Source organism: Pelophylax lessonae (assembly GCF_965119305.1).
Source record: "Pelophylax lessonae genome assembly, chromosome: 9".
Classification (NCBI taxonomy): Eukaryota; Metazoa; Chordata; class Amphibia; order Anura; family Ranidae; genus Pelophylax; species Pelophylax lessonae.
In genome coordinates, this window is record NC_138776.1 from 27,001,101 (window position 1) to 27,028,700 (window position 27,600).

At 45.3% G+C, this 27,600-nt stretch overlaps 1 protein-coding gene across 1 annotated transcript in view; it reads right to left on the reverse strand.

Annotated features, from left to right (window-relative positions):
* LOC309563129 (killer cell lectin-like receptor subfamily B member 1B allele C) overlaps positions 1-27,600 on the reverse strand; it is a 317,353-nt gene that overhangs the window by 115,620 nt on the left and 174,133 nt on the right. The window contains exon 2 of the mRNA XM_082267444.1: positions 1,072-1,223. Within this exon, the coding sequence (XP_082123570.1) occupies positions 1,072-1,223 (152 nt within the window). The remainder of the gene's footprint in view (positions 1-1,071; positions 1,224-27,600) is intronic.

A 27,600-nucleotide genomic window follows, 5' to 3' on the forward strand; every position in this document is an offset into this window, starting at 1 on the left:
ACAATGTGTACCAAATAAATAGATATACCCTGGTCTCAAAGAGAAACAGTGGGGGCAAAGATATTATGTTGACCTTTGTGTTTCTGCACCTAGCCCCCTGCTACTGTTATATACACTATATTACCAAAAGTATTGGGACGCCTGCCTTTACACACACATGAACTTTAATGGCACGCCAGTCTTAGTCCGTAGGGTTCAATATTGAGTTGGCCCACCCTTTGCAGCTATAACAGCTTCAACTCTATTAGGGAATGCCGTCCACAAGGTTTAATAGGGTGCCTATGGGAAGGTTTGACCATTCTCCCAGAAGCGCATTTATGAGGTCAAGCAACGATGTTGGACGAAAAGGCCTGGCTCGCAGTCTCCGCTCTAGTTCATCCTAAAGGTGTTCCATCTGGTTGAGGTCAGGACTCTGTGCAGTCCAGTCAAGTGCCTCCACCCCCAAACTCGCTCATCCATGTCTTTATGGACCTTGCTTTGTGCACTGGTGCGCAGTCATGTTGGAACAGGAAGGGACCATCCCCAAACTTTTCCCACAAAAATGGGAGCGTGAAATTGTCCAAAATGTCTTGATATGCTGATGCCTTAAGCATTCTCTACACTGGAACTAAGGGGCCAAGCCAAACCCTTGAAAAACAACCCCACACCATAATCCCCCCCCCCCCCAACCAAATGATTTGGACCAGTGCACAAAGCAAGGTCCATAAAGACATGGATGAGTGAGTTTGGGGTGCAGGAACTGGAATGGCCTTCAGAGTCCTGACCTCACCCGACAGAACACATTTGAGATGAATTAGAGCAGAGACTGCGAGCCAGGCCTTCTCGTCCAACATCAGTGCCTGACCTCACAAATGCGCTTCTGGAAGAATAGTCAAACATTCTCATAGACACAGTCCTAAACCTTGTGGACAGCCTTCCCAGTAGAGTTGAAGCTGTTATAGCTGCAAAGGGTGGGTCAACTCTGATCCTTAAGGACTGATGCCATTAAAGGTCATGCGCATGTAAAGGCAGGTGTCCCAATACTTTTGACAATATAGTGTACATGCTATCTATTGCCATGTTATACCATACCTGCTGTTCCCGGTCCTCTATGACCAGTAGATGGGCTCCCATCCCTTCACACACTTCCCGACTCTCATTCCATGTTCTGTATTCTCCTCTAGATGAAATGTTATAACAGTTCTCTCTGTGCCGCAACCAACCATCAGGACACACCACGCACCCTATAAGAAAAAGTTTTTAATTTTTTTTTGTAAAAACCTTTATAAAAATCAACAGCTAAAATGTATACGTAACTTTGTCATTTCAGAGGTCAACCAGAATTGTAATCACAAAAGGAAGACAAAAACATATAGTATATGCCAAGCTATCATTATATTTGCCATATCAGGGCCATGGCAAAACATATAAAGTGGCAGTAAAGGCTGATAACAAGTATTTCTAAAAATGCAAACACCCCCGCCTCCTATCTATGCTGCATAACTTTTTTTAAGTCATGTGATCTCATTTTGTGCCTCTGTTCCGTGAAAATTACCTACCCGTGAGAAAAACCTACCCTCGTCACTTCCGGTTCACCCTCAGTGTGTATAACGCGGCCGTTACATTAAAACAGCTGCCCTACAATATGAATCATCTCCGCTGCTATCCCTGACACTTCACTGATGTCGGCTAGTAAATATAAAAGCGGCGGCGGGTGTATGAGAAGATACATAACGGAGCCGCCAGCCGCTTTTATATTTACTAGCCGACATCAGTGAAGTGTCAGGGATAGCAGCGGAGATGATTCATATTGTAGTACAGCTGTTTTCATGTCACCGCCGCGTGGGTAGGTTTTTTTCACGGACACCCTAATACTTTCATACTACTGCGCATGCCCTGTAGTCAGCTCCTTATCTTTTTCATTAGGTCTCCGGGGCTCTGAGCATGCGCACTGCTCAGCTGTTCATGCCCGGAAGTGACAAGGGTAGGTTTTTCTCACGGGGTAGGTAATTCTCACGTTACACCTCCCCTGTGAAGCGCTCAGCAATGGTTCTGAATTCTCATCAGCCACTGGCTCCTATTGCCCCCCCCCCCCCCCAAAAAAAAAATGTAATTCAATCTTCTCCCCTGCAGCTGCAGCTCTTTGATACAAGGAAGTTGGAGTTGCTGATTCACATGACCAGAGCGGATTAAAAAAGGATATTTCCACTGATCTTTTTATACAGGCTATGAAGGATAAGAGAGAGAAGCAGTCTATCCAATGTTCTCAATTTTACATGAACATCTTATGTAGGAATAAAACTGCATAAAGTTTGTTCTAATATCATTTAGGGTGACTCTAAATAAAAAGTAAGTCTAACAAGCCCAAAGTGAGATGGGGGTTTTACAGTGTACAAGCAATATTATACTTGCTGTGGTCACTGCAAGCACATGTACACACTGCAAGACATTCATTCCTTAACCACTTTAAGACCGGAAGAATTTGCCCCCTTCCTGACCAGGCCCTATTTTGCGATTCGGCACTGCTTTATTTAACGGACAATTGCACGGTCGGGCGACGCTGTATCTAAATAAAATTGATGTCCTTTTTTTCCCACATATAGAGCTTTCTTTTGGTGGTATTTGATCACCTGTGCGAGTTTTATTTTTTGCGCTATAAACAAAAAAAGAGCGACAATTTTGAAAAAAAAATAAAAAACAATATTTTTCACATTTTGCTATACGACATTCTCAAAAAAAAAAAAATAAAAATCAAATTTTTTTTAACATTTTAGACCAATTTGTTATCTGCTACATATTTTTGGTAAAAAAAAAAAAAAATCGCAATAAGCGTATTTTGATTGGTTTGCGCAAAAGTTATCACGTCTACTAACCACGGGAAAGATTTACTGTAGGTCATTTTTATTTTTACTAGTAATGGCGGCAATCTGCGATTTTTTTTTTTTGCGGGACTGTGACATTGCAGCGACAGATTGGACCCCTGACTGACATTTTTGACACTTTTGGGGGGGGATCAGTGACATTACTACAGTAATCAGTGCTAAAAGAAATGCACTGTTACTGTAATAATGACACTGGCAGGGAAGGGGTTAACATTATGGGTGATCAAGGGGTTAAATGTGAGCCTAGGGGAGTGATTCTAACTGTGGGGGGGCGTGGCTTCTGAAATGACCATAGAGACATGTGATTCTATATTGAAGGATCACATGGGCTCTATGATCATTCTAGGGAGAAGAACGGTCAGCTGTGTTTACAACAGCTGACTGTTGTTCTCTCTCAGCATGGAACGATCGCGGGTGTCAGGCAGCTATCAGAGCCACCTGCCAGCTGCATCGGCTTCCCCGCTGACGAGCCGGTGGTGCACATAGATAATAATCACATAGATCTACGTGATTATGTGCACGCGGTCTCGGCGGCGCACAGGGACACAGCGGGAGCCAGACCGTGGGAGGAGCGGGCACGATCGCCGCCGGCCTCCCGCAAACTTCAGAGAAACTGACAGGAGAGCCGCCTGCTTTGTAAACAAAGCAGGTGGCTCTCCTGTCAGACAGGCACAGTGAGATTGTGTGTCTCAGCTAAGCTGAAACACCAATCTCTGTGTGCCTGTCACAGACCCCCCCCCCAAAGTTAGCAAGCACAAATACGCATACATTTAACCCTTTGATCTGCCCCAATATTAACCCCATTCCCTGCCAGTGTCATTTATACAGTAACATTAATATTATTTAGAACCAATTACTGTATTAATGTCACTGGTCCCCAAAAAGTGTCAAAATGTCAGTTAGGGGTCCGATCTGTCCACCACAATGTCGCAGTCCTGCTAAAAATCGCAGATCGCCGCCATTACTAATAGAAAAAAAAATAAAGTCCAAAAATCTATCCTGTAGTTTGTAAACACTATAACTTTTGTGCAAACCAATTAATATACACTTTTTTTTTTTCTTTTACCAAAAATATGTAGCAGAATACAAATTGGCCTAAACTGATAACTGTGTTATTGCAGCGATCTGTCTGTTTTTTTCATTCAGCCCACTAGGTTGTAACATGTGTAGGGGGAAAAGATTTTGTGGTAAGCTTTTGAGTAAACAAAATATTATATATATATCTGCCTCCTACACTCCTCCCAAAGACTCGCCAATCATATTTTATCTTTATTTTATTTATCACAGTCAGATCAATGAAATATGCTTTATGTTAATGGTAATAAAGATGTTGTTGTTAATATCTATATTTGTAACCTAAGAGCCGGTTCACACTAATCCGACTTGTCAGGCGACTTGGTCACCTGACAAGTAGCTTCCAATGCTGTGCAATGGAACCGTTCTAATCAGAGTCGCTCCGACTTAGAAAAAGGTTCCTGCACTATTTTTTGGCAAAGTCAGAGCGACCTGCATTTACTTCTATTATGAGAAGTCGTTGCAAACCGCGCTGAAGTCGCGCTGCATGGGCGACTTCATTAGTCGCCCGAAGTCGAGGCGACTTTGAGTCGGATTAGTGTGAACCAACTCTAATTCGGCATAAAACATTTAACAATGTTATTTCATGAGATAATTTACAAGGGCGTGTTTAGAGGCGGAATTAGTGGTGGGGCAGGGTAGGGGTTGGGTGGTGCAGCAGGCGGCGAGTAACTCTTAACCACTTAAGCCCCGGAGGATTTGGCTGCTCAAAGACCAGAGGTCTTTTTTCAACTTGGCACTTAATGACTTTAACTGACAATTGCGCGGTCATGCAATGCTGTACCCAAACGAAATTTACGTCCTTTTTTTCCCACAAACAGAGCTTTATTTTGGTGGTATTCGATCACTTCTGGGCTTTTTGCGATAATAAAAAAAAGAGCGAAAATTTTGAGAAAAATTACATTTTCAACTTTGTCTTTTAAAAAATATCCAATATACTCAATTTATGTCATATTTTGGCCAAAATGTATTTAGCTACATATCTTTGACAAAAAAAATCTCAATGAGTGTATTTTTATTGGTTTGCTCAAAAGTTATAGCGTCTACAAACTATGGTGTAAATACTGAAATTTACGCAGCTTTAATTTCTGACTGCCCATCTCATTTCATGAAGTGCTAAAATGGCAGGGCAGTACAAACCCCCCCCCCCCCCCAAATTACCACTTTTTGGAAAGTAGACATCCTAAGGAATGTCCTAAGAGGTATGTTGAGCTCATTGAATATTTCATTTTTTTGTCACAGGTGTTTGAATAATGACTAAAAAAAAAAAATGTTTTTTTTTTTACACAGTTGTCATTGAAATGATATATTGCTCACACATGCCATGGGTATATGTGTAATTACACCCCAAAATATATTCTGCTGCTTCTCCTGAGTACAGGGATACCCCATGTGTGAGACTTTTTGGCAGTCTAGCCGTGTACGGGACCCATAAAACCAATCCCCACCATCAGAATTTCAAAGGGCGTACATTTTTCATTGCATCTTCTCACTACCTATAACAGTTTAGGAGGCCCTGAAATGTCAAGATACCACAACCCCCCCCCACCCAAATGACCCTATTTTGGAAAGTAGACACCCCAAGCTGTTTGCTGAGAGGCATGGTGAGTCCATGGAATATTTTGCCACAAGTTTTGGGAAAATTAAATTTTTTTTTTTTAACACAAAGTTGTCACTAAAAGATACATTTCTCACACATGACATGGGTATATGTGGAATGACACCCCAAAATACATTCTGCCACTTCTCCTGAGTATGGGAATACCCCATGTGTGAGACTTTTTGGGAGCCTAGCTGTATACGGAACCCCGAAAATCAATCACCATCTTCAGGTTTTCTAATGGCGTAAATTTTTGATTTTACTCCTCACTACCCATCACAGTTTCGGAGGCCCTGAAATTTCAAGATAGCACAAAACCCCCCAAATGACCGCAGTTTGGAAAGTAGACACCCCAAGCTATTTGCTGAGAGGCACGGTGAGTGCATGGAATATTTTATATTTTGCCACAAGTTTCGGGAAAATTACATTTTTTTTTTTTTTTTTAAGACAAAGTTACATAGTTAGCGAGGTTGAAAAAAGACATCAGTCCATCCAGTTCAACCTATGATGTGTGTGTGTGTTTGCTGTTAACCGTAGATTGTATACCCCTGTATGTTGTGGTCTTTAAGGTGCCCATCTAATAATTTGTTTAAACTATCGATGCTCCTTGCCGATACGACAGTTTGCGGAAGAGAATTCCACATCCTTACTGCTCTTACAGTGAAGAACCCCCTGCGTATTTTAAGGTTAAACCGCCTTTCCTCTAATTTTAGTGAGTAGCCGCATGTCTTATTGCATTCCCTTTCTCTGAATAGGTTTTTCCACATGCTAGGGTTGCCAGTACAGTATTTGTACATTGATATCATATCCCCCTTCAAGCGTCTCTTCTCCAGAGAGAATAAGTTCAGTGCTTGTAGTCTTTCCTCATAGCCGATGCCCTCCATTCCCCTAATTATTTTTGTTGCCCTTCTCTGGACTTTCTCCAGTTCCAGTTCCAGCACATCCTTCCTGAGGACCGGTGCCCAGAACTGGACAGCATACTCCAGATGTGGCCAGACCAGAGTCTTGTAGAGTGGGAGAATAATCTCTTTATTTCTGGAGTGAATCCCCTTTTTTATACATCCCAGTATTCTGTTGGCTTTGCTTGCAGCGGCTTGACATTGCATGCCACTGCCAAGTCTGTTGTCTACCAGTACCCCCAGGTCCTTTTCCATCCTAGACTCACCCAGAGGTCCCCCCCTAGGGAGCAGCTTGCTTTCTGGTTTCTGGCACCCAAGTGCATTACTTTACATTTTTCAACATTAAACCTCATCTGCCATGTAGTTGCCCACCCCATTATTCTGTTCAGGTCCGCTTGTAAGGTTTCCACATCCTGCCCAGAAGATATTGGCATGCTTAGTTTAGTATCATCCGCAAATACTGAGATTGTACTAGATATCCCCTCCTCTAGATCATTTATGAATAAATTAAACAGGATGGGCCCCAGGACAGAACCCTGGGGGACCCCGCTTTCCACACCCGCCCAATCTGAGTATTCCCCATTAATCACCACCCTTTGCAACCTCCCCTGGAGCCAGTTCTCTATCAAGGTACTCACCTTATGATCCATACCTACCTTCCTTAGTTTGAACAGTAAGTGTTTGTGGGGAACGGTGTCAAAGGCCTTTGCGAAGTCCAGGTACACCACATCCACAGGCTTACCTTTATCTAGGTGGCAGCTCACTTCATCATAGAAGGGTAATAGATTGGTTTGGCAAGAATGATTTTTCATGAATCCATGCTGATTACTACTAATAATATCATTTTCATTACTAAAGTTTTGTATGTGGTCCCTTAACATCCCCTCCAAAATCTTGCAGACTACTGATGTTAGGCTGACCGGCCTATAGTTACCCGGGATATATCTCGGCCCCTTTTTAAATATTGGTACCATGTTGGCTTTTTTCCAATCAGCTGGCACCACACCTGTCTGTAAACTATCCTTAAAGATCAAGAATAATGGTCTGGCAACCACCTGGCTGAGCTCTTTAAGAACCCTCAGGTGCAAGCCATCCGGTCCCGGTGATTTATTTATGTTAAGTTTCTCTAGTTTAGTTCTAAGTCTATCTTCTGTTAGCCATGGTGGTACTTCCTGAGGTGTGTTATTTAGCTTGGCCTTACAAGCTGGGTTAGTGTAGCCCCCCAATTCTTTTGTGAAGACTGAAGAGAAGAAATTATTTAACACTACCGCCTTTTCCCTGTCCTCTGTGGCCAAAACTCCCTTATCGTCTTTTATGGGGCCAATGTGTTCTGGCCTCACTTTCTTACTGTTTATATACTTAAAGAATTTCTTGGGGTTCTTTTTACTCTCTTCCGCTATATGTCTCTCGTGTTCTATTTTAGCCACCCTGATTTCGTCTTTACATTTCTTATTACACTCTTTGTAATGCTTGAATGCTGCCAATGACCCCTCAGCCTTGTATTTTTGGAAGGCCTTTTCTTTAGCATTAATATGCATTTTTATGTAGGAGTTTAGCCACCCAGGGTTTAGTTTTGCTCTTTTAAATGTATTTCCCTTTGGAATGCACTGGTCAATCCCTTTGTTAAGTATGCTTTTGAAGCACTCCCATTTCTCCTCTATGTTCTTTGTTCCCAGGGTTCTATCCCATTTGATATTTTCTAGCAGAGAGCAAAGTTTTGGGAAATTGGCTCTTTTGAAATTCAGTGACCTTATATTGCCCTTGTGTTTCCTATTGCTATAATTAGTAATAGGAAACACAAGGTTTTTGACCGGTTTTGACCGCCATTATCCAACCGAACAGGGCTGAAAAGGGATCAAGTGCTGGATACGCCCAGCACTATACATATTTGGAGATATCCTCATTCTATTCCAACTCTACAGACGACCTGTGTTTTTGACCCCGTTTTGGAGATCCTCGTGGGAATTTTTGATCGGGGGGCTTTTTCACTGTCACCTGTGAAGTTACTACTTATCTATACTTGAATCTGGTTTATAACCATTTAATTTCCCTTTTGAAGCCCGTACATATACATCTTTTCAGGTCTATTCATAGACCCAGCCAATTTGGCATATATTACTTGCGGTCAAGGATACCTGAAGGTTTTTTCCTAACCCGTTAAGATCCATTCATTTGGTCCTCCGTCCTGGAATCTACAGAGTTTCTGCATATCTGTCTGAGCTCTGGTGTTTCCTGGACTATCAAGAAAGGCAATTTGACCGAAACGCGTCTAGTCCGGTCCAGACATCTCAGACTCTCTCGGTTCCAAGACGTAGTTATGACCATGTTTTTATGATACAGGTTATTCTTGTCTTTGTCAATCCATTTTTTGTAACATTTGTAATAAAATTTATTTACTTTCATACTCAAGTCCTGGTTCTTGCCGTTGAAAGTCCCACTCCTCAGGGGTTTTCTATTGTTCAATATTACTATAATTAATACTGAGACTAATTGACCTATGGTCACTGTTTCCTAAGTTGCCCCGTATTTCTATATCCGTGAGCAGGTCTGTATTGTTGGTAATCAGTAGGTCAAGTACCGCATTGTTTCTTGTCGGTAGAGTTGAGCGGACACCTGGATGTCCGTGTTCGGCGGGTTCGGCCGAACTTGAAAAAAAAGTCCAGGTCCGTGTCCCGGACTTTTTCCGAACTTTACCCGGACACCGAACCCCATTGAAGTCAATGGGGACCCGAACTTTCAGGCACTAAAATGGCTCTAAAAAAACAAATGGAAAGGGCTAGAGTGCTGCAAATGGCAGCAAAATGTAGTTAAAGAGCATGGCAAGTGCTCTTAAAAAAAAATTTCCCTTTAAATTAATGTTTTAATTGCAGATTAGAACAGCAATCTGTAGTGAAATATAGCTGAACGCTGCACACAACAGACTGATAAAAATAGATTTTTTTCTCCCTCCTCCTCTGTGGGCTCAAGTGAGGGCAAAAAGGTTGTTCACTGCACCACCCCCCACACAGCAAAATCGATGTAGACTGTCCCTGCCTAATCTCCAGCCTGGCCCTAATATGCTCGATAAGATCATTCACTGCACAACCCCCCACACAGCAAAATCGATGTAGAACACTGACCCTGCCTAATCTCCAGCCTCGCCCTAAAATGCTCTAATAACTCTCCCTGCCTGCACTCCGACCTGTCCCTGCATTCTTTTCGGACACAATTTTTCACAGAATCACTGTCTGTCCCTAATCAGCAGCCAGCACGTATGATGTGTGCTCTGTCCCTAAACTACAGCAGAATGACGCGGCGCGCTGGGGCTCTCGAACTTATAAAGACATGGTCACATGCTTCAGATGGCCAATCACAGCTACTAATACATTAGTAGGCATGGCTGTGATGGCGCACACCAGTTAAACGCTTGTTGATTGGCTGTTGAAAGCCCGCCATTAAAAGCGCGCCATTACATACAAACCCGGAAATAAAATGACCGAACACAGATTTTAAACCCGAACATACAGTAAAGTTTTCGGGTCAGTGTTCGGGTAACAAAAATCCAATTATTCGGTACGAAAATGAATAATACAGTCCGTGTTCGCTCAACACTACTTGTCGGTGCATTCACCATCTGACTCATGAAATTGTCCTGCAAAACATTTAGGAACTGCCAAGCCTTGGCTGAATGCGCGGTTCCTTCTGCCCAGTCTATATCTGGATAATTAAAGTCCCCCATTATAATGACATTTCCCATCCTTTCTGCCAATCCTATCTGTAAAAGGAGGTCCGCCTCCCCCTCCCCCTCCTCCCTCTGGTTGGGGGGCCTATAGCATACGCCCAATATTACCTTCCCCATAGTGCCTTCCCTTTGAAGTTCTACCCATAGGGATTCTGCCTCGTCCATAGCTCCATTATTAATATCATCCCTCATATTTACTTGTACACTGTTCTTAATATACAGACATACCCCTCCCCCTTTTCTACCTTCTCTATCTCTGCGATAAAGGGAATACCCCTGAATGGTCACCATCCAGTCATGAGAGCTGTCAAACCAAGTCTCTGTTATCCCCACAAAATCTAAGTCCTCCTCAAACATCAGCAGCTCCAGCTCTCCCATCTTGTTAGTCAGGCTTCTGGCATTGGTATACAAGCCTCGTAATTTTGACCGGTTACATATATCCTCATTTGATGTTTTTAGGCTGCTCTCTTGATTTTTCCCCATACCCACCCTGGGTTTAGAAGCTCCGAACACCCTACTGCTAATTCCCCCATTTCTACCCTCTGAATCTTGCTTTCCACTGGCTAATTCTACATCTTTACCCTCCCCCCCATCACCTAGTTTAAAAGCCCCTCTAACTTTTCGGCCATCTTCTCACCCAGTACGGCTGCATCCTCCCCATTTAGGTGCACTCCGTCCCTACCAAAGAGCCGGTGGCCGACTGAGAAGTCGGCCCAGTTCTCCAGGAACCTGAAACCCTCCTTACTACACCAGCTCCTCCGCCACTTGTTAACTTCCCTAATCTCCTGCTGCCTCTCTGCTGTGGCTCGAGGTACAGGTAGTATTTCTGAAAATACTACCTTGGAGGTCCTAGTCCTCAACTTAGCTCCTAAGTCCCTGAAATCGTTTAGGACTCTCCATCTTCCTCTGCCTATGTCATTGGTACCCACGTGTACCATGACAGCTGGGTGTTCCCCAGCCCCACCCAGCAATCTGTCCACCCAATCCACGATGTGCCAAACCCGAGTGCCCGGTAAACAGCAGACTGTTCGGCGCTCACGGCCTTTGTGGCAGATCTGTCCTTCTAATAATTGAGTCCCCTACCACCAACACCTGTCTTTCCTTTCCCTTTCTCCCGTCCTCACTGGAGGAGTTCTTCAACTGGCAGCTAGGGGCGTCGCTCTGCTCCAGCAATGCTGGTCCCTGACTGGTTTCCCCAACATCACGCAACGGGGCGTATTTATTGGGGTGCTCCAGCCCAGGACCGGCATCCTTGCCTTGTCCCCTTCTACCCCTCTTGTCACCCCTCTACTCTGCTCTGATGCCTGCACCTCCAATACTCCGCACACCTCTGTGCAGGCCCCTGCCTGCGCCTGACTGGTACGATCCCAGCTCTCCTTCGGTATGGACATTTGGCTCAGTGTTGCCAGCTGCCTCCCTAGATTCAGGACCTGAGCTTCCAGGGAAGCAACGTGCTTACATTTTGCGCATTTGTATTCGCCGTTGATTGCATGATCGAGGAACGCATACATACCACAAGATGTACACTGAGTCGCATCTCCACACCCGCCGGGCATTGTACCTACTAATCTAATCTAATGGGGATTTAGTAATTAAAGTCTGTCCTGTGTGGCTGTTAAAGTTGTCACTAAATGATACATTTTTCACACTTGCCGTGGGTATATGTGGAATAACACCCCAAAATTCCTTTTTCCTGCTTCCCCTGAGTACAGGGATACCACATGTGTGAGACTTTTTGAGAGCCTAGCTGTGTACAGGACCCTGAAAACCAATCAACACTCTCAGGTTTTCTAATGGCGTAAATTGTGCATTTCACCTCTGCACTACCTGTCACAGTTTCAGAGGCCCTAAAATTCCAAGATAGCAAGCCCCCCCCCCCAAATGACCCCATTTTGGAAAGTAGACACCCCAAGCTATTTGCTGAGAGGCATGTGGAGTCCATGGAATATTTTATATTTTGCTACAAGTTCCGGGAAATATATATATATATATATATTTTTTTTTACACAAAGTTGTCACTAAATGATATATTGCTTACACATGCCATGGGTATATGTGAAATGACACCCCAAAATACATGCTGCTGCTTCTCCTGAGTACAGGGATACTCCATGTGTGAGACTTTTTTGCAGTCTAGTCGAGTACAGGACCCCGAAAACCAATCCCCACTTTCAGGCTTTCCAAGGGCGTAAATTGTTCATTTCACTCCTGACTACCTATTACAGTTTCGGAGGCCATGAAATGCCAAGACACCACAACCGTCCCCCCCCCCCCCCCCAAATGACCCCTTTTCGGAAAGTAGACACCCTAAGCTATTTGCAGAGAGGCATGTTTAGTATTTTGCAGATCTCACTTTTTGTCACAAAGTTTTGGAAATTGAAAAAAAGAGGAATAAAATGCATTTTCCTGTCTTTTTCTTCATTTTCCAAAAAAAAATGAGAGCTGCAAAATACTTACCATGCCTCTCAGCAAATAGATTGGAGTGTCTACTTTGCAAAATGGGGTAATTTGGGGGTGTTTTGTGCCATCTTGGCATTTCATGGCCTTCAAAAGTGTGATAGGTAGTAAGGAGTGAGATCAACAATTTACGTCCTTAGAAAGCCAGAAGGTGCGGATTGGATTTCGGGGTCCTGTACGCGGCTAGACTGCCAAAAAGTCTCACACATGGGGTATCCCTGTACTCAGGAGAAGCAGCAGAATGTATTTTGGGGTGTCATTTAACATATACCCATGGCATGTGTGAGCATTATATCATTTACTGACAACTTTGTGTAAAAAAAACAAAAAAAATAATAATAATAATTTTCCCGAAACTTGTGGCAAAATATAAACTATTCCATGGACTCATCATGCCTCTCAGCTAATAGCTTTGAGTGTCTACTTTGCAAAATGGGGTCATTTGGGGGGGAGTTTGTGCTATCTTGAAATTTCAGGGCCTCTGAAACTGTGACAGGTAGTGCAGAGGTAAAATAAGCAATTTACGCCATTAGAAAACCTGAAGATGGGGATTGGTTTTCGGGGCCCCGTACACAGCTAGGCTCCCAAAAAGTCTCACACATGTGGTATCCCTGTACTCAGGAGAAGCAACAGAATGTATTTTGGGGTGTCATTTCACATATACCCATGGCATGCGTGAGGAATATATCATTTAGTGACAACTTTTTGTAAAAAAAAAACAAAAAACAAAAAACAAATTGTCATCTTCCCGAAACTTAGGGAAAAATATAAAACACTCCATGGGCTCAATATGCCTCTCAGGAAATAGCTTTGGGTGTCTACTTTTCTATAGAACAAAATGGTGGATGTTGCAAATTTTTTTGTCACACGGTATTTGCGCACAGATTTTCCAAACGCAATTTCTGCAAAGAAAATAATTTTTTTTAATTTATTGCACAAATACACTATATTATTCCAAATTGTTTGGTAAAATATAAAAGATGATCTTATGCCGAGTACATAGATACCAAACATGATATGCTTTAAAAATTGCGCACGCCTGTGCAGCGGCAACAAACTACGTACATTTTTAAAAGCCTTTAAAAGTCTTTACAGGTTACCACTTTAGACTTACAGAGGAGGTCTACTGCAAGAATTACTGCACTCGACCTGGCGTTCGCGGTGATACCTCACATGCATGCTGCAATTGCGGTTTACATATGACACTACTAGACCAACGCTTGCGTGCGCCTTTGCGCGCAAGCACGGGGGGACAGGGGGGGGCTTGATTTTTTTTTTTTTTATTTATTTTGCTTTTTATGTTATTTTGACACCTTTCCTTTCATTTTTTTTTTAATCATATTTTTATTGTTATCACAGTGAATTTAAATATCCCCTATGATAGCAATCTGTAGCGACAGGCAGGGCTGCTGATAGAAATCATGGGGCCCTGTACAGTCCCTTAAGCCCCATGCCTGGCCCTGCCCCTGGCCCCTCCCTAGACCCCGCCCCTGACCCCGCCCTAGAGGGGTCTGCTACAGGCACTCCTATGGAATGCTGTGTAGCACAGTTTGAAGCACAGGAAAATATTTTTTCAGCTTCTGGGTTTAGTGTTTAGTGCCGGTTCACATATATGCAATGCGGGAACCCTGCAAATCCACTGCGGGTTCCCACATCACATTCAAATCGCAAGCAGTTCACACTGACCTATGCGAATCGCTGGGGGTGTCAATACAAAGTTAACAACACCCCCAGATCAGTTCACATATCGCAGTGCAAACTGTCAGTTCGGACATGAATCGGATCGCATAGGTGTGAACCACCATGCCAAACCAAACCAAAAGGGTCCTGTGCGAGTTGTGTCTGAATGCAATGTGAATTCAGCCATACAATCTGTATGGCTGAATTTTCATTGCACAGACATCGCATTTGATTTTAGGAGCAGTGCGCTGCGAATCACATGTGATGTCTGACACTAATGTAAACCGGGACTAAATCCTGGCTTTCACAGGCAGTCGGTGATTCTAGTACTAAATCCAAAGGGGGGGCACACAGAAAATGCTGAGGCTAAGCTAGCTGTTTTGAAATGGCACAGGGGTGGCTCTGAAATAAATTGCTGCCAGTGCTAGCCCTACCCCATTTTAAAGTGGTGGTGATGGGAACTCAGGCCTCATATACATGGAGGCTAAAAATAAGCTGGGCATAACATTTCTGCACCTGAGGAGCTGCAGGTGCCACCGTATACAGCCTTCTATACATGTTCTCTTGATAAAAGCTGAAGCTTCAGATACTGTATACTGTATATATCTTCCAGTTCATCTCACTGCTCCTCTCTGCACTCTCTTCTGTTCTCTGTCTGTCTCTCTCTTTCTCTCTTCCCTCCCTTATTTGTTCACTCTGTTCCTCTTTCTTTTTTTTTTATCTCATCCTTTCCTCTCTCTCTCTCTATCTTTCTGCTCTCTCTTTGTCCCTCTCTGCCTATTTCTCTTTCTTTATCCTATCTATATTTATTTATTCTATCTCTCTCTGCTGTATCTCTATCGTTTCAGTCTCTTTCCCTCTCTCTCTATCTATCTTTATTATGTATTATGTAATCTTTATCTCTCGGTCTCTTTCTTTATTTTTCTCTCTTCTTCTCTTTCTATCTCTCTCTATCTCTCTCTTTCTCTCTCTTTCTCTCTCTCTCTCTCTCTCTCTCTCTCTCTCTCTCTACCCCTCTCTCTTTCTGCCTACATCTCTGCTTCTTTCTCCATTTCTCTTTTTCTTTCTCCCTCTATTCCTCTCCATCTTTATCTTATATTATATAATATGTATCTGTCTCTTTCTCTCTGTCTCTCTTTCTGTCTGCCCCTCAATCTGTAATTATCTCTATATCTAATTTTCTCCATCTCTCTCTTTCAGTCTCTTTCCTCTCTCTTTCCTCTTTCATCTCTCTTTATCTCTCTCTTTCTCTATTGCTCTCTCCATCTCTCTATCTTTCTCCATCTCTCTCTCTCTCTCCCCCCCTCTCTCTCTCTCTTTCTCCATCTCCCCCCCCCTCTCTCTCTATCTCTCTTTTTCTCTATTGCTCTCTCCAGCTCTCTCTCTCTTTCTCATCTCTCTCTTCCCCCCTCTCTCTTTCTCCATCTCCCCCCCTCTCTCTTTATCTCTCTCTCTCTCTTTCTTTCTGCCCAGCCTACCTCTCTGCTTCTTTCTCAATTTCTCTCTCTCTCTCTGTATCTTAAATTATATAATATTTATCTGTCTCTTTCTCTCTGTCTCTCTCTATCTGTCTGCCCCTCCATCTCCAATTCTCTCTATATCTCGTTTTCTCCATCTCTTTCAGTCTCTTTCCCCTTTCATCTCTCTTTTTCTATTTTTATCTCTCTCTCTTTCTCTGTCTGTCTTTCTCCATCTCTTTCTCTCTCTCTCTCTCTCTCTGTCTCTCCATCTCTCCCCCCATCTATATCTCGCTTTCTTCTCCGCTCAGTCTGTCTCTCCCCATCTCTCACTTTCTTTCTCTCTGTCTGGGATGGGAGTTTTTAGATAAACTGAAAGCAGAGGTTTTTAGGGCAGTGTCACAATGCTTCCCATCTCTGGCAGAGAGAATCCTCTTTGTTCATTATGTATTGAACTCCTGTAACTTTCCCTTGTAACAGAAATGACAGGATGCCTCCAATGACACTGCTATATGGTTATTGATCATTTTATTTCCAACCTGAAAAAAAAGCTTTTCTTGTTCTCAGATAGCTTGATTAAAAAGCACAAATTTTAAAGCATAACTTTTTTTTTCTATTTACTATATAGAAGTTTTTAGGCTGACTTTGGAAATAATACCAGTGAGGCAAGCACATATTTAGCTACATCAATCCTGCAAACATTTACAACGTCAAATAAATAAAGAAACAATCTGGACTTTCCTTGAATTTTAGCCCTGCCTGACTTTGTGTGAAATAAATATGTCTTAAGAGTTCAGACACACCTGACGGTTCTGCTGTGTTAGGCACTATCTGGCAGCCTCAAGATCACAAACTTCTTCTCCTCACTTACCTCTTCTTCTCCTCAGTTCCTGTAGTGCTGCTGCCTGCTTCCTGGAGAAATGTTAGCTGAGTTGCTACCTCTGCCGCCTCACAGCTTCCAGGCCGAGTGGGGAGCAGAGCTGAGCACCATGAGCAGGGGAAGATAGATCATTCCACCAGGGCAGGGAAGGCAATAAGCAGGCTGCAGGCAAGAATCCTATGTGGAGCAGGCACTGAATTGACATGCGCACAAAACAGAAGAAATAGTCCCTCCCACACCCACCAGCACATTATGGCAGAGGGGCCCAGAAAAAGGAAAGACACGCCCAGTTAGGTAAGTAGGAGAGGGGATGCTGTTAATTCAAAAAGGCTTTTTTTTAATTTTTTTATTCTGCACTGTGTTTTTGATTTTAGATTGCCCAGGCCCCCCTGCTAAACTGAGGACTCTGGGCCCGGTACAACAGGGCCAGTTGTACTGGCTTATCAGCGGCCCTGGCGACAGGTACTCTTTTTTTAAAAAAAATTGGGGTCTTTTAGACTCTAGATCTCTCCTCTGACCTTAATGCATCTGACCACACCAAAATTGGTGTGATAAAATACTTTCCCAATGGCGCTGTTTATTTCTGACGAAACAGAAGTCATGAAATGCTCATAGCTTCCGGTATCTTAGGCCATAGAGATGATTGGAGCCATTCTCATCTCCAATCAGCTCTATGGTTAGATAATTGAACCACCGGCTGCACTCTCGGGTTAACCGGTGGAACAGGAGAGCCTGAGAAAAACCAGCGAAGGCGGCGGTAGGGGGGGGGGGGGGGGAGTCCCCTCCCACTGCATGTAAAAGCAGTCTATCGGCCAATTATCCTTTAGGATTGCTTTTACATGTAAGCCGACCGCTGGCTGTAAAAAACTATACCAAGGTGATGCATAAATCTGCAGGCATCATCCTTGTATAACCACTCAAAGTCCAGTAACGTACCAGTACATTGCTTGTCCTTGTTTGGCATATAGTGTAGCTTTTTTTTTTTTTTCATGCAGCCTGTGGGCTGAACGAAAAAAAGAGAACCTAACAGAAATCACCACAGGAATATTGTGTAGTATTACACACCATTAACCACCCAAACAGCCACCCACTGAATTTAATGGTGGGTGTACATGACAATATTCCACGTATACCTAAAAGGTATTTTAACTGCAGTGCAGAAATCAGCCTACCACAGCTGCTGCCAGCAAAGGTATCCATATATGCTGTGCGCAAACGCTGTGTCAGAATATATAAAATCAATGTGGCAGCCGACGGGTACCTGCAAGAGAAACAGGTTAACAAAAGAATGAAAAACAAACAAAGTACAGTAAAAGTACAGTAGGAAGGGTAGAAGAACATAAAAAATGACTGACACGACAACTGTTTTTGTATTTTTTTTTTATTTTTTTTTTTGTAACACTTTTTTTTGTGAACTGCGATTTTCCAGCTTGGGTCTCTCAAAAATGTCGATAGCCATTGAACATCTTTCGAGACCCTGTGTTTGTGTGCCCTACACTATGTCGTACTGTACCCTACACTAAAACTCCACTAGTGTATGGTAGCGCTCGAAACATTCCCTGATGCAGAGACCAGGTTGGTCAGGACATCTGGGACAATAATAGCGGGTGTCACGCCTACATAAGCGCCTGCTACAGACACGACATCTTCTTAGTGGTCGTCTTTGGGTAGGGGTACTCGGGAGGACATGTGGAAAATATCTCTCATGCAGCCGGCTCACTGCATCTGGAAGGGGAAGTTGGGCAGGCATACCTCCTGGGTACAGGTAGGCATTGATGATCGCTTCCTGGAATTCTCGGAAGTATCCAGTTCGTCCTGACGTCCTGTATAGGACAAAGGCGTTCAGCATAGCCAATTGGAATAAATAAACAGACACTTTTTTGTACTAGTGTCTGGCTTTACGGGCAACTAAATACGGCGCCAAAAGCTGGTCGTTAAGGTCCACCGCTCCCATATAAAGGTTGTAGTCGTGCACATAGAGGGGTTTCTCCATAACACCAGTTGCCGTAGAAATTTGGATCGTCGTGTCTGCGTGAAGGGAGGTCAGAACGAAAACATCCCGTGTATCCTTCCACTTCACTGCAAGCAATTTGTCCGTTTTCAAGCAGGCTCTCTCCTCCCGACTAAGGCAGGAATTTACAAGCCGTTGGGGGAAGCCCCGGCGATTAGGTCGCACGGTGCCACATGCACCAATTTGTAATTCAAGAAGATGACTAAATAGTGGCACGCTTGTGTAAAAGTTGTCCACGTACAAATGGTACCCCTTTCCGAATAAGGGTGACACCAAGTCCCAAACTATCTTGCCGCTGCTACCTATGTAGTCTGGGCAGTTGGGGGGCTCCACAGTGCTATCTTTTCCCTCATAGACCCGGGAACTAACTGTATAGCCTGTGGCCCTGTCACAGAGCTTGTACAGCTTAACCCCGTATCTGGCACGCTTGCTGGGGAGGTACTGTTTCATAGCAAGGCGGCCAGTAAACTTAATCAGGGACTCGTTAATGCGGAAAACTTGTTCAGGCGTAAACAAGGCTGCAAACCGCTGATTGAAGTGGTCTATGAGGGGCCTAATTTTGTGGAGCCGATCATATGCAGGGTCTCCCCAAGGACGACAGATTTCATTGTCGTTGAAATGCAAAAATCGCAGAACTTGCTCGTATCTCGCCCTAGACATGGAGGCAGAGTACACGCGCATATGGTGAATTGGGCTAGTGGACCAATATAGCCGCAATTCACTCTTTTTGGTTATGCCCATGTTGAGGGAAAGGCCCAGAAACGTCTTCAACTCGGAAACCGTTACAGGTTTCCAGCCGAATTGTCTGGCAAGGGGCGAATTTGGGTTGGCGGCAATGAATTGACCAGCGTATAAATTTGTTTGGTCCACAATAGTTCTGAAAGATCTTCCGTGAAGAACAGCTCAAAAAAATTCAGGGGCGTAAAACCAGCTGTCTCCACGTGGATTCCAGGTTGGGCAGTGAATGGGGGAAGTACTGGCACTGTAGAATCAGCCAATTGGGATATGCCAGCACATCAGGGAGGGCACTATGGGCTCTAAGGGCCTGTCTTCGAATACGCGGTGGCTGCGGGCCACTACTCGTGCTAGCCACCGCACCAGCTTCACCCGCACTTATGGAACTCGCCACGTCACCAAGTGATACTGCAGTGCTGGTTGTACTAGGTCCAGGGTGTACTAGGCCGCTGGCGCTTGCCAGGCCACCAGAAGGATGAGCAACACTAGTACCGACACTCTGCTCCATACGAGCACCCTGCGATTCCTGCATCTCAACAACTCCAGAATGGGGTCGGGTACACCTGGGTATAACAGGGACCCATCTGTCGTCGGAGCTATCTGTCAGGGAGCCGCTGCTGTCATCAGGTTCGTATAATGACCCTGATTCTGCCACTGAGGCTTCCCCATCGCTCTCATCTGACATGGTCAGTATACTGTAAGCCTCTGCACTACTGTACCAACGTTTGGACATATTGGTAACTAAATTTACCGGTACAATAGTGTGACTCACAGGTAATAAAAGCACCTGGTTGTCAAGGACTATTTCAACCGCTACCAAAAAAAACTGCTAATGCTAGCAGGGATCAGGCCTGACTCTGCTAACACAGCGGTTTTGTGTGTTGTGTTTTTTGTAAGTGACAGTAATCTATTGATTACTACACTTGCATGGGTGGGGTGGGCTGGGTGGAGGGGTTAAACGCAGGTGCTGGCAGAAATCAGTGCTGATCGTGCAAACATCGCGTTTTTGGAACCCTAAACTATGGGGACGCTAGTATAGTTCTGATCAGATCAGATATTGATCTATTCAAACACTATACTAGTAATGGAAGTGTATGTGTATGTGTGTGTGTGTGCGTGTGGTAATCAAGGGGTTATTTCTAACTATGCGCCGGGGATCTGTTCTATTTTAGACTGACACTAACACTAGCTAATGTCACCTGTGTCACTAATAATAGTGATCAGAAAAAAAAATGTACACTATAAAAGTGACACTGTGACAGGGCAATGAAGGGGTTAACTGGGGGTGATCAGGGGGTTAAATCTTTATTGGGGGGGTGGCGGGGACCCTAAACCTCCTTTGGGACAGAAACGAACTCAAGTCACAATCACACTAATACAAAATACAGTAAAACAGTATATTACATGTGTATTAGTGTGCAATGTGACAGGGGGGAAGGGGTTAACTGGATGTGATCAGGGGGGGGATCAGGGGGTTAAATCTTTATTGGGAGAGGGTGAAGGGTATCCTAAGTATAAAAGGAACGGCGGCAAGCGCTAAACCTGGTCACAAATCACACATACGGGTATATAGGAAAATGCTATATACTGTATACAGTGTGTGTTGTGACAGGGGGTGTAGGGGTGATCGGGGGGGTGTTCGGGGGGGGATAAAGGGGTTAAATCTTTATTGGGGGAGTAGCGGGGACCCTAAACCTCCTTGGGACAGAAACGAACTTGCTAGCGCTAACTCAAGTCACAATCGCACTAATACAAAATACAGAAAAACAGTATATTACGTTTGTATTAGTGTGCAATGGGACAGGGGGAAGGGGTTAACTGGGGGGGATCAGGGGGTTAAATCTTTATGGGGGGTGGCGGTTATTTTAAGTGAAAAAGGGGGGGCCGCAAGCGCTACACCTGGTCACAAAGCACACTTATACAGGTATATAGGAAAATGCTATATGCTGTATACAGTGTGTGTTGTGACAGGGGGTGTAGGGGTTAACTGGGGGGGGCGCGATCAGGGGCTAAATGTGCCTATCTAAGTGTATGTGAGTGTGCTTGGTGCAGTACTTACAGTTAGATGTGCTCTCCTCTCGAGATGAAAAAGGATCATGGGAGGGGAGAGTACGTCTTTTCTGAGCCTGTGTTTACATTACACAGGCTCAGCATGGATTCTGATTGGGCAGGACCGATCAACAGGTCCAGGCCCAAAATCATTGGCCTGGACCTGATGACTGATCGGTTCTGAACCCAATCAAGTCATCAGCGGGACCGCGGAAGCGCGCGCGTGTGCCAGAGCGGCGGAAAGTAGTGACGTACCGATACGTCACTTTGCCTGGCCGGGGCTGACCGCCGCAGTATATGTACTTGCGGCGGTCGGCAAGTGGTTAATGTACAGCAGTTAAAAGCTGCATTTTGGGGTGTTATTTAAAAGAGCTGCGTTTTAGGCCGAAAAGACAGTTGCGCATCCGGCGTTTAAATAATTATTTCCAATATATAGCAGTTCACTACTGCATTTGTGAATTTTGGTGACCAAATCTGTGCTCAGGGTCCCCAAATTTGGTGTCCATACATAGTATAAATATATACTGTTAATGTACAGCAGTTAAAAGCTGCATTTTGGGGTGTTATTGAAAAAAGACACCTTTTAGGCCGAAAAAACTGTTGTGCCTCCGGCGTATAAATAATTAATTTCAATTTACAGCAGTGAAATACAAATTTTCTGTATTTTTTTACAAAAATACTTGTTCTTGTTCCACAAACCACTTGTGCATACAGCGTACCAAAAAATGTTTCACATTTCCGCATAGAAATTGAGAATCATTGTATTTTGGGCACTAAAAACATTATTCTGGGTCCACAGAGCATTTTTATGACACGGGCACTGCCTTAGCGAACGTAATTGTCGACTACTGCCAGGTAAATTGACACGGGAGAGAGACCAATCTTTCAGCTTGGTGGGTGAACGCAAATAATGAGGAGAACATCAAATAAGGGACGTGGGCATGATCGTGGTGGTGTTGGTGGAGCTCCTGTTGCTGGTAGAGGACGTGGCCGTTCAGCACCAACTACCGCTCCAAGTCAAACACCTTCCTCTGGTGGGAGTAGGCGACAGAATCTGCAGCATTATTTGATAGGCCCAAATGCTGCTCTATGGATGGTGAAGCCAGAACATGTACATGCGATAATAGATTGGGTGGCTGACAGTGCCTCCAGTTCCTTCACAGTATCTAACACCCAGTCCTCTGCAGAAAGATCAGAGTTGGCACCTGCAGCCCATGCCCATCAGTCTTACACCTCACCCCCTTGCAAATCAGCCAAGCAGTCAGAGCCCCAAATCATGCAGGAAAGTCTTATGCTTTTTGATGACTCTGTTGCCAGGGTTTCCCTGGCCCATCCACCTAGCCCTGCCCCAGAAGAGGAAGACCTTGAATGCACTGATGCCCAACCACTTTTGTTGCAGGATGAGGACATGGGAATACTGCCACAAAACGTCTCTGATGATGACGAAACACAGGTGCCAACTTTCTTCAATGTGCAGACCGATGAGGAGAGGAGGGTTCATGAATTGGTGGAAGATGATGTGGAGGATGATGAACTGGACTGAAGGTCATGCTAGCGAGGCATGCAGTTATGAGGAAGAGGTGGTGGTCTCACAGAGGCAACAGCACAGCAAAAGAGGGAGCAGGGTGCAAAAGCAAAGCGGCCATTCCAGAGACAGTACGCCTGCTACTGTCCACCTTACCCAGGTACCGAGCACACCAAGGCCTGCTCCAAGGAGTTAATTGGCATGGCAGTTCTTCACACAATGTCCTGACCACAAGAGACGTCGTCATAAACGTTCTTAACCTGAGCACAACCTGCATGACCAGGCATCGACATGCAAAGCATGAACTGCATTGGAGTAAACACCTTAAAAACAAGGAACCCTCTAATGCTCCTCCAGCTCCCTCTTCTGCTGCTGCCCCAGCTTCTCCCTCCACCGTTGGCATCACCGTGGCACCTGGAGACCAGCAAACAGAGGATGTTCCACCAACAGCACCACATACGACACCATCACCAAGCATCTCCAACATGTCACACGGCAGCATTCAGCTGTCAATCTCCCAAACATTGGAAAGAAGGAGGAAATATCCACCTGCCCACCCTCGAGCCCTGGCCCTGAATGCCAGCATTTCAAAATTACTGGCATTTGAAATGCTGTCATTCCGTCTGGTGGAGATGGACTGTTTCAAACAGCTGATGGCGGTGGCTGTCCCCCAGTATGATGTTCCCAGCCACCACTACTTTTCCAAGCGAGCCGTCCCTTCCCTGCACAACCAAGTGGAGGATAAAATCAAGTGTGCGCTGCGCAACGCCATCTGTGGCAAGGTCCACATAACCACAGATACATGGACCAGTAAGTACGGCCAGGGTCGCTATATCTCCCTAACTGCACACCGGGTAAACGTAGTGGCAGCTGGGCCCGAGGCGCATAGCGGTGTGCCGCATGTCCTTCCACGTCTGAGAATCATAGGGCATTATTCGTTGCCTCCTGTTGTTTCCTCCTCCTACTCCGCATCATCCTCCTCCTCCTACTCCTCTTCTACCACCCCCACATCCGGTCATCGAAAGAACCTCACCCCCAACTTCAGCACAGCCCAGGGTAAACGTCAGCAGGCGATTTTAAAACTCATGTCTTTGGGTGACAAACCCCACACCGCACAGGAGCTTTGGAGGGGCATAGAACAGCAGACTGATGACTGGTTGCTGCCGGTGAGCCTCAAGGTGTGCGATAATGGGCGAAATCTCATTGCAGCTCTGGGACTAGCCAATTTGACGCACATCCCTAGCCTGGCGCATGTGCTGAATCTGGTGGTGCAGAAGTTTCTTAAAAACTACCCAGATATGTCAGAGCTGCTGCTGAAAGTGCGGTCCGTATGTGCACACTTTCTGCGTTCTAATCCTGCTGCTGCTCACCTGTCTGCGCTGCAGCATAACTTCGGCCTTCCTGCTCACCGCCTCATATGTGACATGCCCACTAGGTGGAACTCCACCTTACATATGCTGGAGAGACTGTGTGAGCAGCAGCGGGCGATAGTGGAGTTTCAGATGCAGTATGCTCTGCGGATCAGCACCACTTCACCACCAGTGACTGTGCCTGCATGGGACACCTGTGTACTTTGCTGCGGTCTTTGGAATACTCAACCAACATGGCCAGTGCTGATGACGCCATTGTTAGCATGATAATACCCCTTCTATGTCTCCTTGAAAAAAATATTACGGCGATGATGGAAGAGGATGCGGCACAGGAGGAGGAGGAAGAGGGGCCATTTCACAGGGTTTCAGGCAGGTCATACAGAAGGGTTCCTGCACCAGCAGAAGCCAGGTACACATGTGGACAGCCAGGGCACACTTCTGGAGGAGGATGAGGATGAGGTAGAATAGGAAGAACCGGTTTCACTGCAGGGTGGCACCCTATACAGCTCAGGGCCATCACTGGAGCGTGACTGGGGTGATACGGAGGACAGCTTATTGTTACCTCTGGGCAGTCTGGCACACATGCTCCAGTGCCTGAGCAACGACAGCAGAGTTGCCCACATTTTAACTAGTGGTGACTACTGGGTTGCCACCCTGCTGGATCCCCGGTACAAGGACAACATGCCCACCTTAATTCCCGCACTGGAGCGTGATAGGAAGATGCGTGACTACAAGCGCACGCTGGTAGACGCACTCCTGAGGGCATTCCCAAGTGACACAGGGGGACAAGTGCAAGCACAAGGCGAGGGCAGAGGTGGAGGAGGAGGAAGAGGTCGCCAAAGCAGCTGTTTCACATCCAGCTCCTCAGACAGCAGGGTTAGCATGGCCGAGATGTGGAAACGTTATCACCAGCTGATAGGGAACGTGTTAGCAGGAGGCAGCATTTCAACAACATGGTGGAACAGTACATGTGAACACGCCTCCACGTACTGACTGATGGTTCTGCCCCATTCAACTTCTGGGTCTCCAAATTGTCCACATGGCCAGAGCTTGCCCTTTATGCCTCGGAGGTGCTGGCCTGCCCTGTGACAAGTGTATTGTCTGAACGTGTATTTAGCACGTCAGGGGCCATCATTACAGACAAACGCAGCCGCCTGTCTACAGCCAACGTGGACAAGCTCACATTCATTACAATGAACCAGGCATGGATCCCACAGGACTTGTCCGTACCTTGTGCAGAATAGATATTTATAACTGCCTCGCCCTTAACCATACATTCTTGTACTCCAGGGCACTTTTTTATTGAATCCTCTTTTTTTAATTGTACCATTTTTTTTGGGGCAACCCCAACTTGAATGAACCTTTCCTCTGTCTGGGTGTCAGGGGCGTAAAATTCAGTTAATCGCCGGCTGCTTTGGTGTGCGACATTAACCCCTTTTTGCTGTCAAATGACCTCTCCTCTGTCTGGGTGTCAGTGTAACGCTCCTGCGTTTTATGTATGGTGTGGATTTTCAGCTGCAGAAATATTCCACTTCAGTAGTCATGTAAGAGAAACGCTGAGATACCATTCCCAACCCTCAATGACTCATCATGTGTGGAAGGTCTCAATTCAGCAAATAAATACACACACTCAATAAGAGGTTTCCTAGAGTGACTTATGTATATAGTAACACAGTGATGATAGACTGAAGAGACAGGTTGGGTGGAGATGGTAGATGACAGACACTTGAAGGTAAGATAGTAGCAGATGGATGCAGATAGGTTTAGCAATCATGTATGGTAGCAGATGACAGAGTAGCAGGTGGACATACAAGAGAGATCAACCCAGTGCAGGAATAGGTGGCAGTAGGCTCAAGAGCTAGCAATCTAGATATGCAGATGTGGTAACAGTCCTTACTATGCAGAGCTAGATAGTGTAAGCTTTAGTATAAAGTTTATAGAGGTCTCCCCTATGGGGTACTTATCACTAATAGCAATGTAGCCGAGGGAAGGTTCAGGAAGAGCGGATGATCCAGTAGCGGGATACAGGGATCAGCGCAGCGTGGTTCCGTCAGCGAGGTATGCTTGCAAGCATGAGAGCTTCAAGCCAAGTTAGCATCAAGGTGCAAAGGTGTTTGAACGAACACATGTGAGTGAGAGCCGGCGATCTAAATAGCCATCCAGTCCGGCGCTGAGTGATGACAGCATCAGTCTTAAAGGTGTATGCGCACCTTACCAAAAGAGAATGGTGGGGCGCATACACTTATGAAAGAGTAATTAGGGTACCAAAGGTACCGGAACATTACAGTACCCCCCCTTTAAGGCCGGCTCCTGAAGGCCTCTGGAGCTGGTTTGTCTGGGTTCTTCGCATGAAAATTGCGGATTAATCTAGGGCAGTGGCGGCTGGTGCTCAAAATTTTTGGGGGGGCGCAAAAACAAAAATGTAATAGGTATTGCTTCGCGGCAAAAAACGAGGTAAAAAAATTGCATGACTTTGAGGTCATGGTACAGGCATGGCACATGTGATGGTATAGGCATGGCACAGATGGTACAGGCATGGCACAGGTGATGGAATAGGCATGGCACAGATGGTATAGGCATGGAACAGGTGGTAGAATAGGCATGGCACAGGTGATGGTATAGGCATGGCACAGGTGATGGTATAGGCATGGCACAGGTGATGGTATAGGCATGGCGCAGGTGATGGTATAGGCATGGCGCAGGTGATGGAATAGGCATTGCACAGGTGATGGTACAGGCATGGCACAGGTGATGGAATAGGCATGGCACAGATGGTATAGGCATGGCACAGGTGATGGAATAGGCATGGCACAGATGGTACAGGCATGGCACAGATGGTACAGGCATGGCACAGGTGATGAAATAGGCATTGCACAGGTGATGGTACAGGCATTGCACAGGTGATGGTACAGGCATGGCACAGGTGATGGAATAGGCATGGCACAGATGGTATAGGCATGGCACAGGTGATGGAATAGGCATGGCACAGATGGTACAGGCATGGCACAGGTGATGGTACAGGCATGGCACAGGTGATGGTACAGGCAGGGCACAGATGGTACAGGCAGGGCACAGGTGATGGAATAGGCATGGCACAGATGGTATAGGCATGGCACAGGTGATGGAATAGGCATGGCACAGATGGTACAGGCATGGCACAGGTGGTGGAATAGGCATGGCACAGATGGTACAGGCATGGCGCAGGTGGTGGAATAGGCATGGCACAGGCATGGCGCAGGTGGTGGAATAGGCATGGCACAGATGGTATAGGCATGGCACAG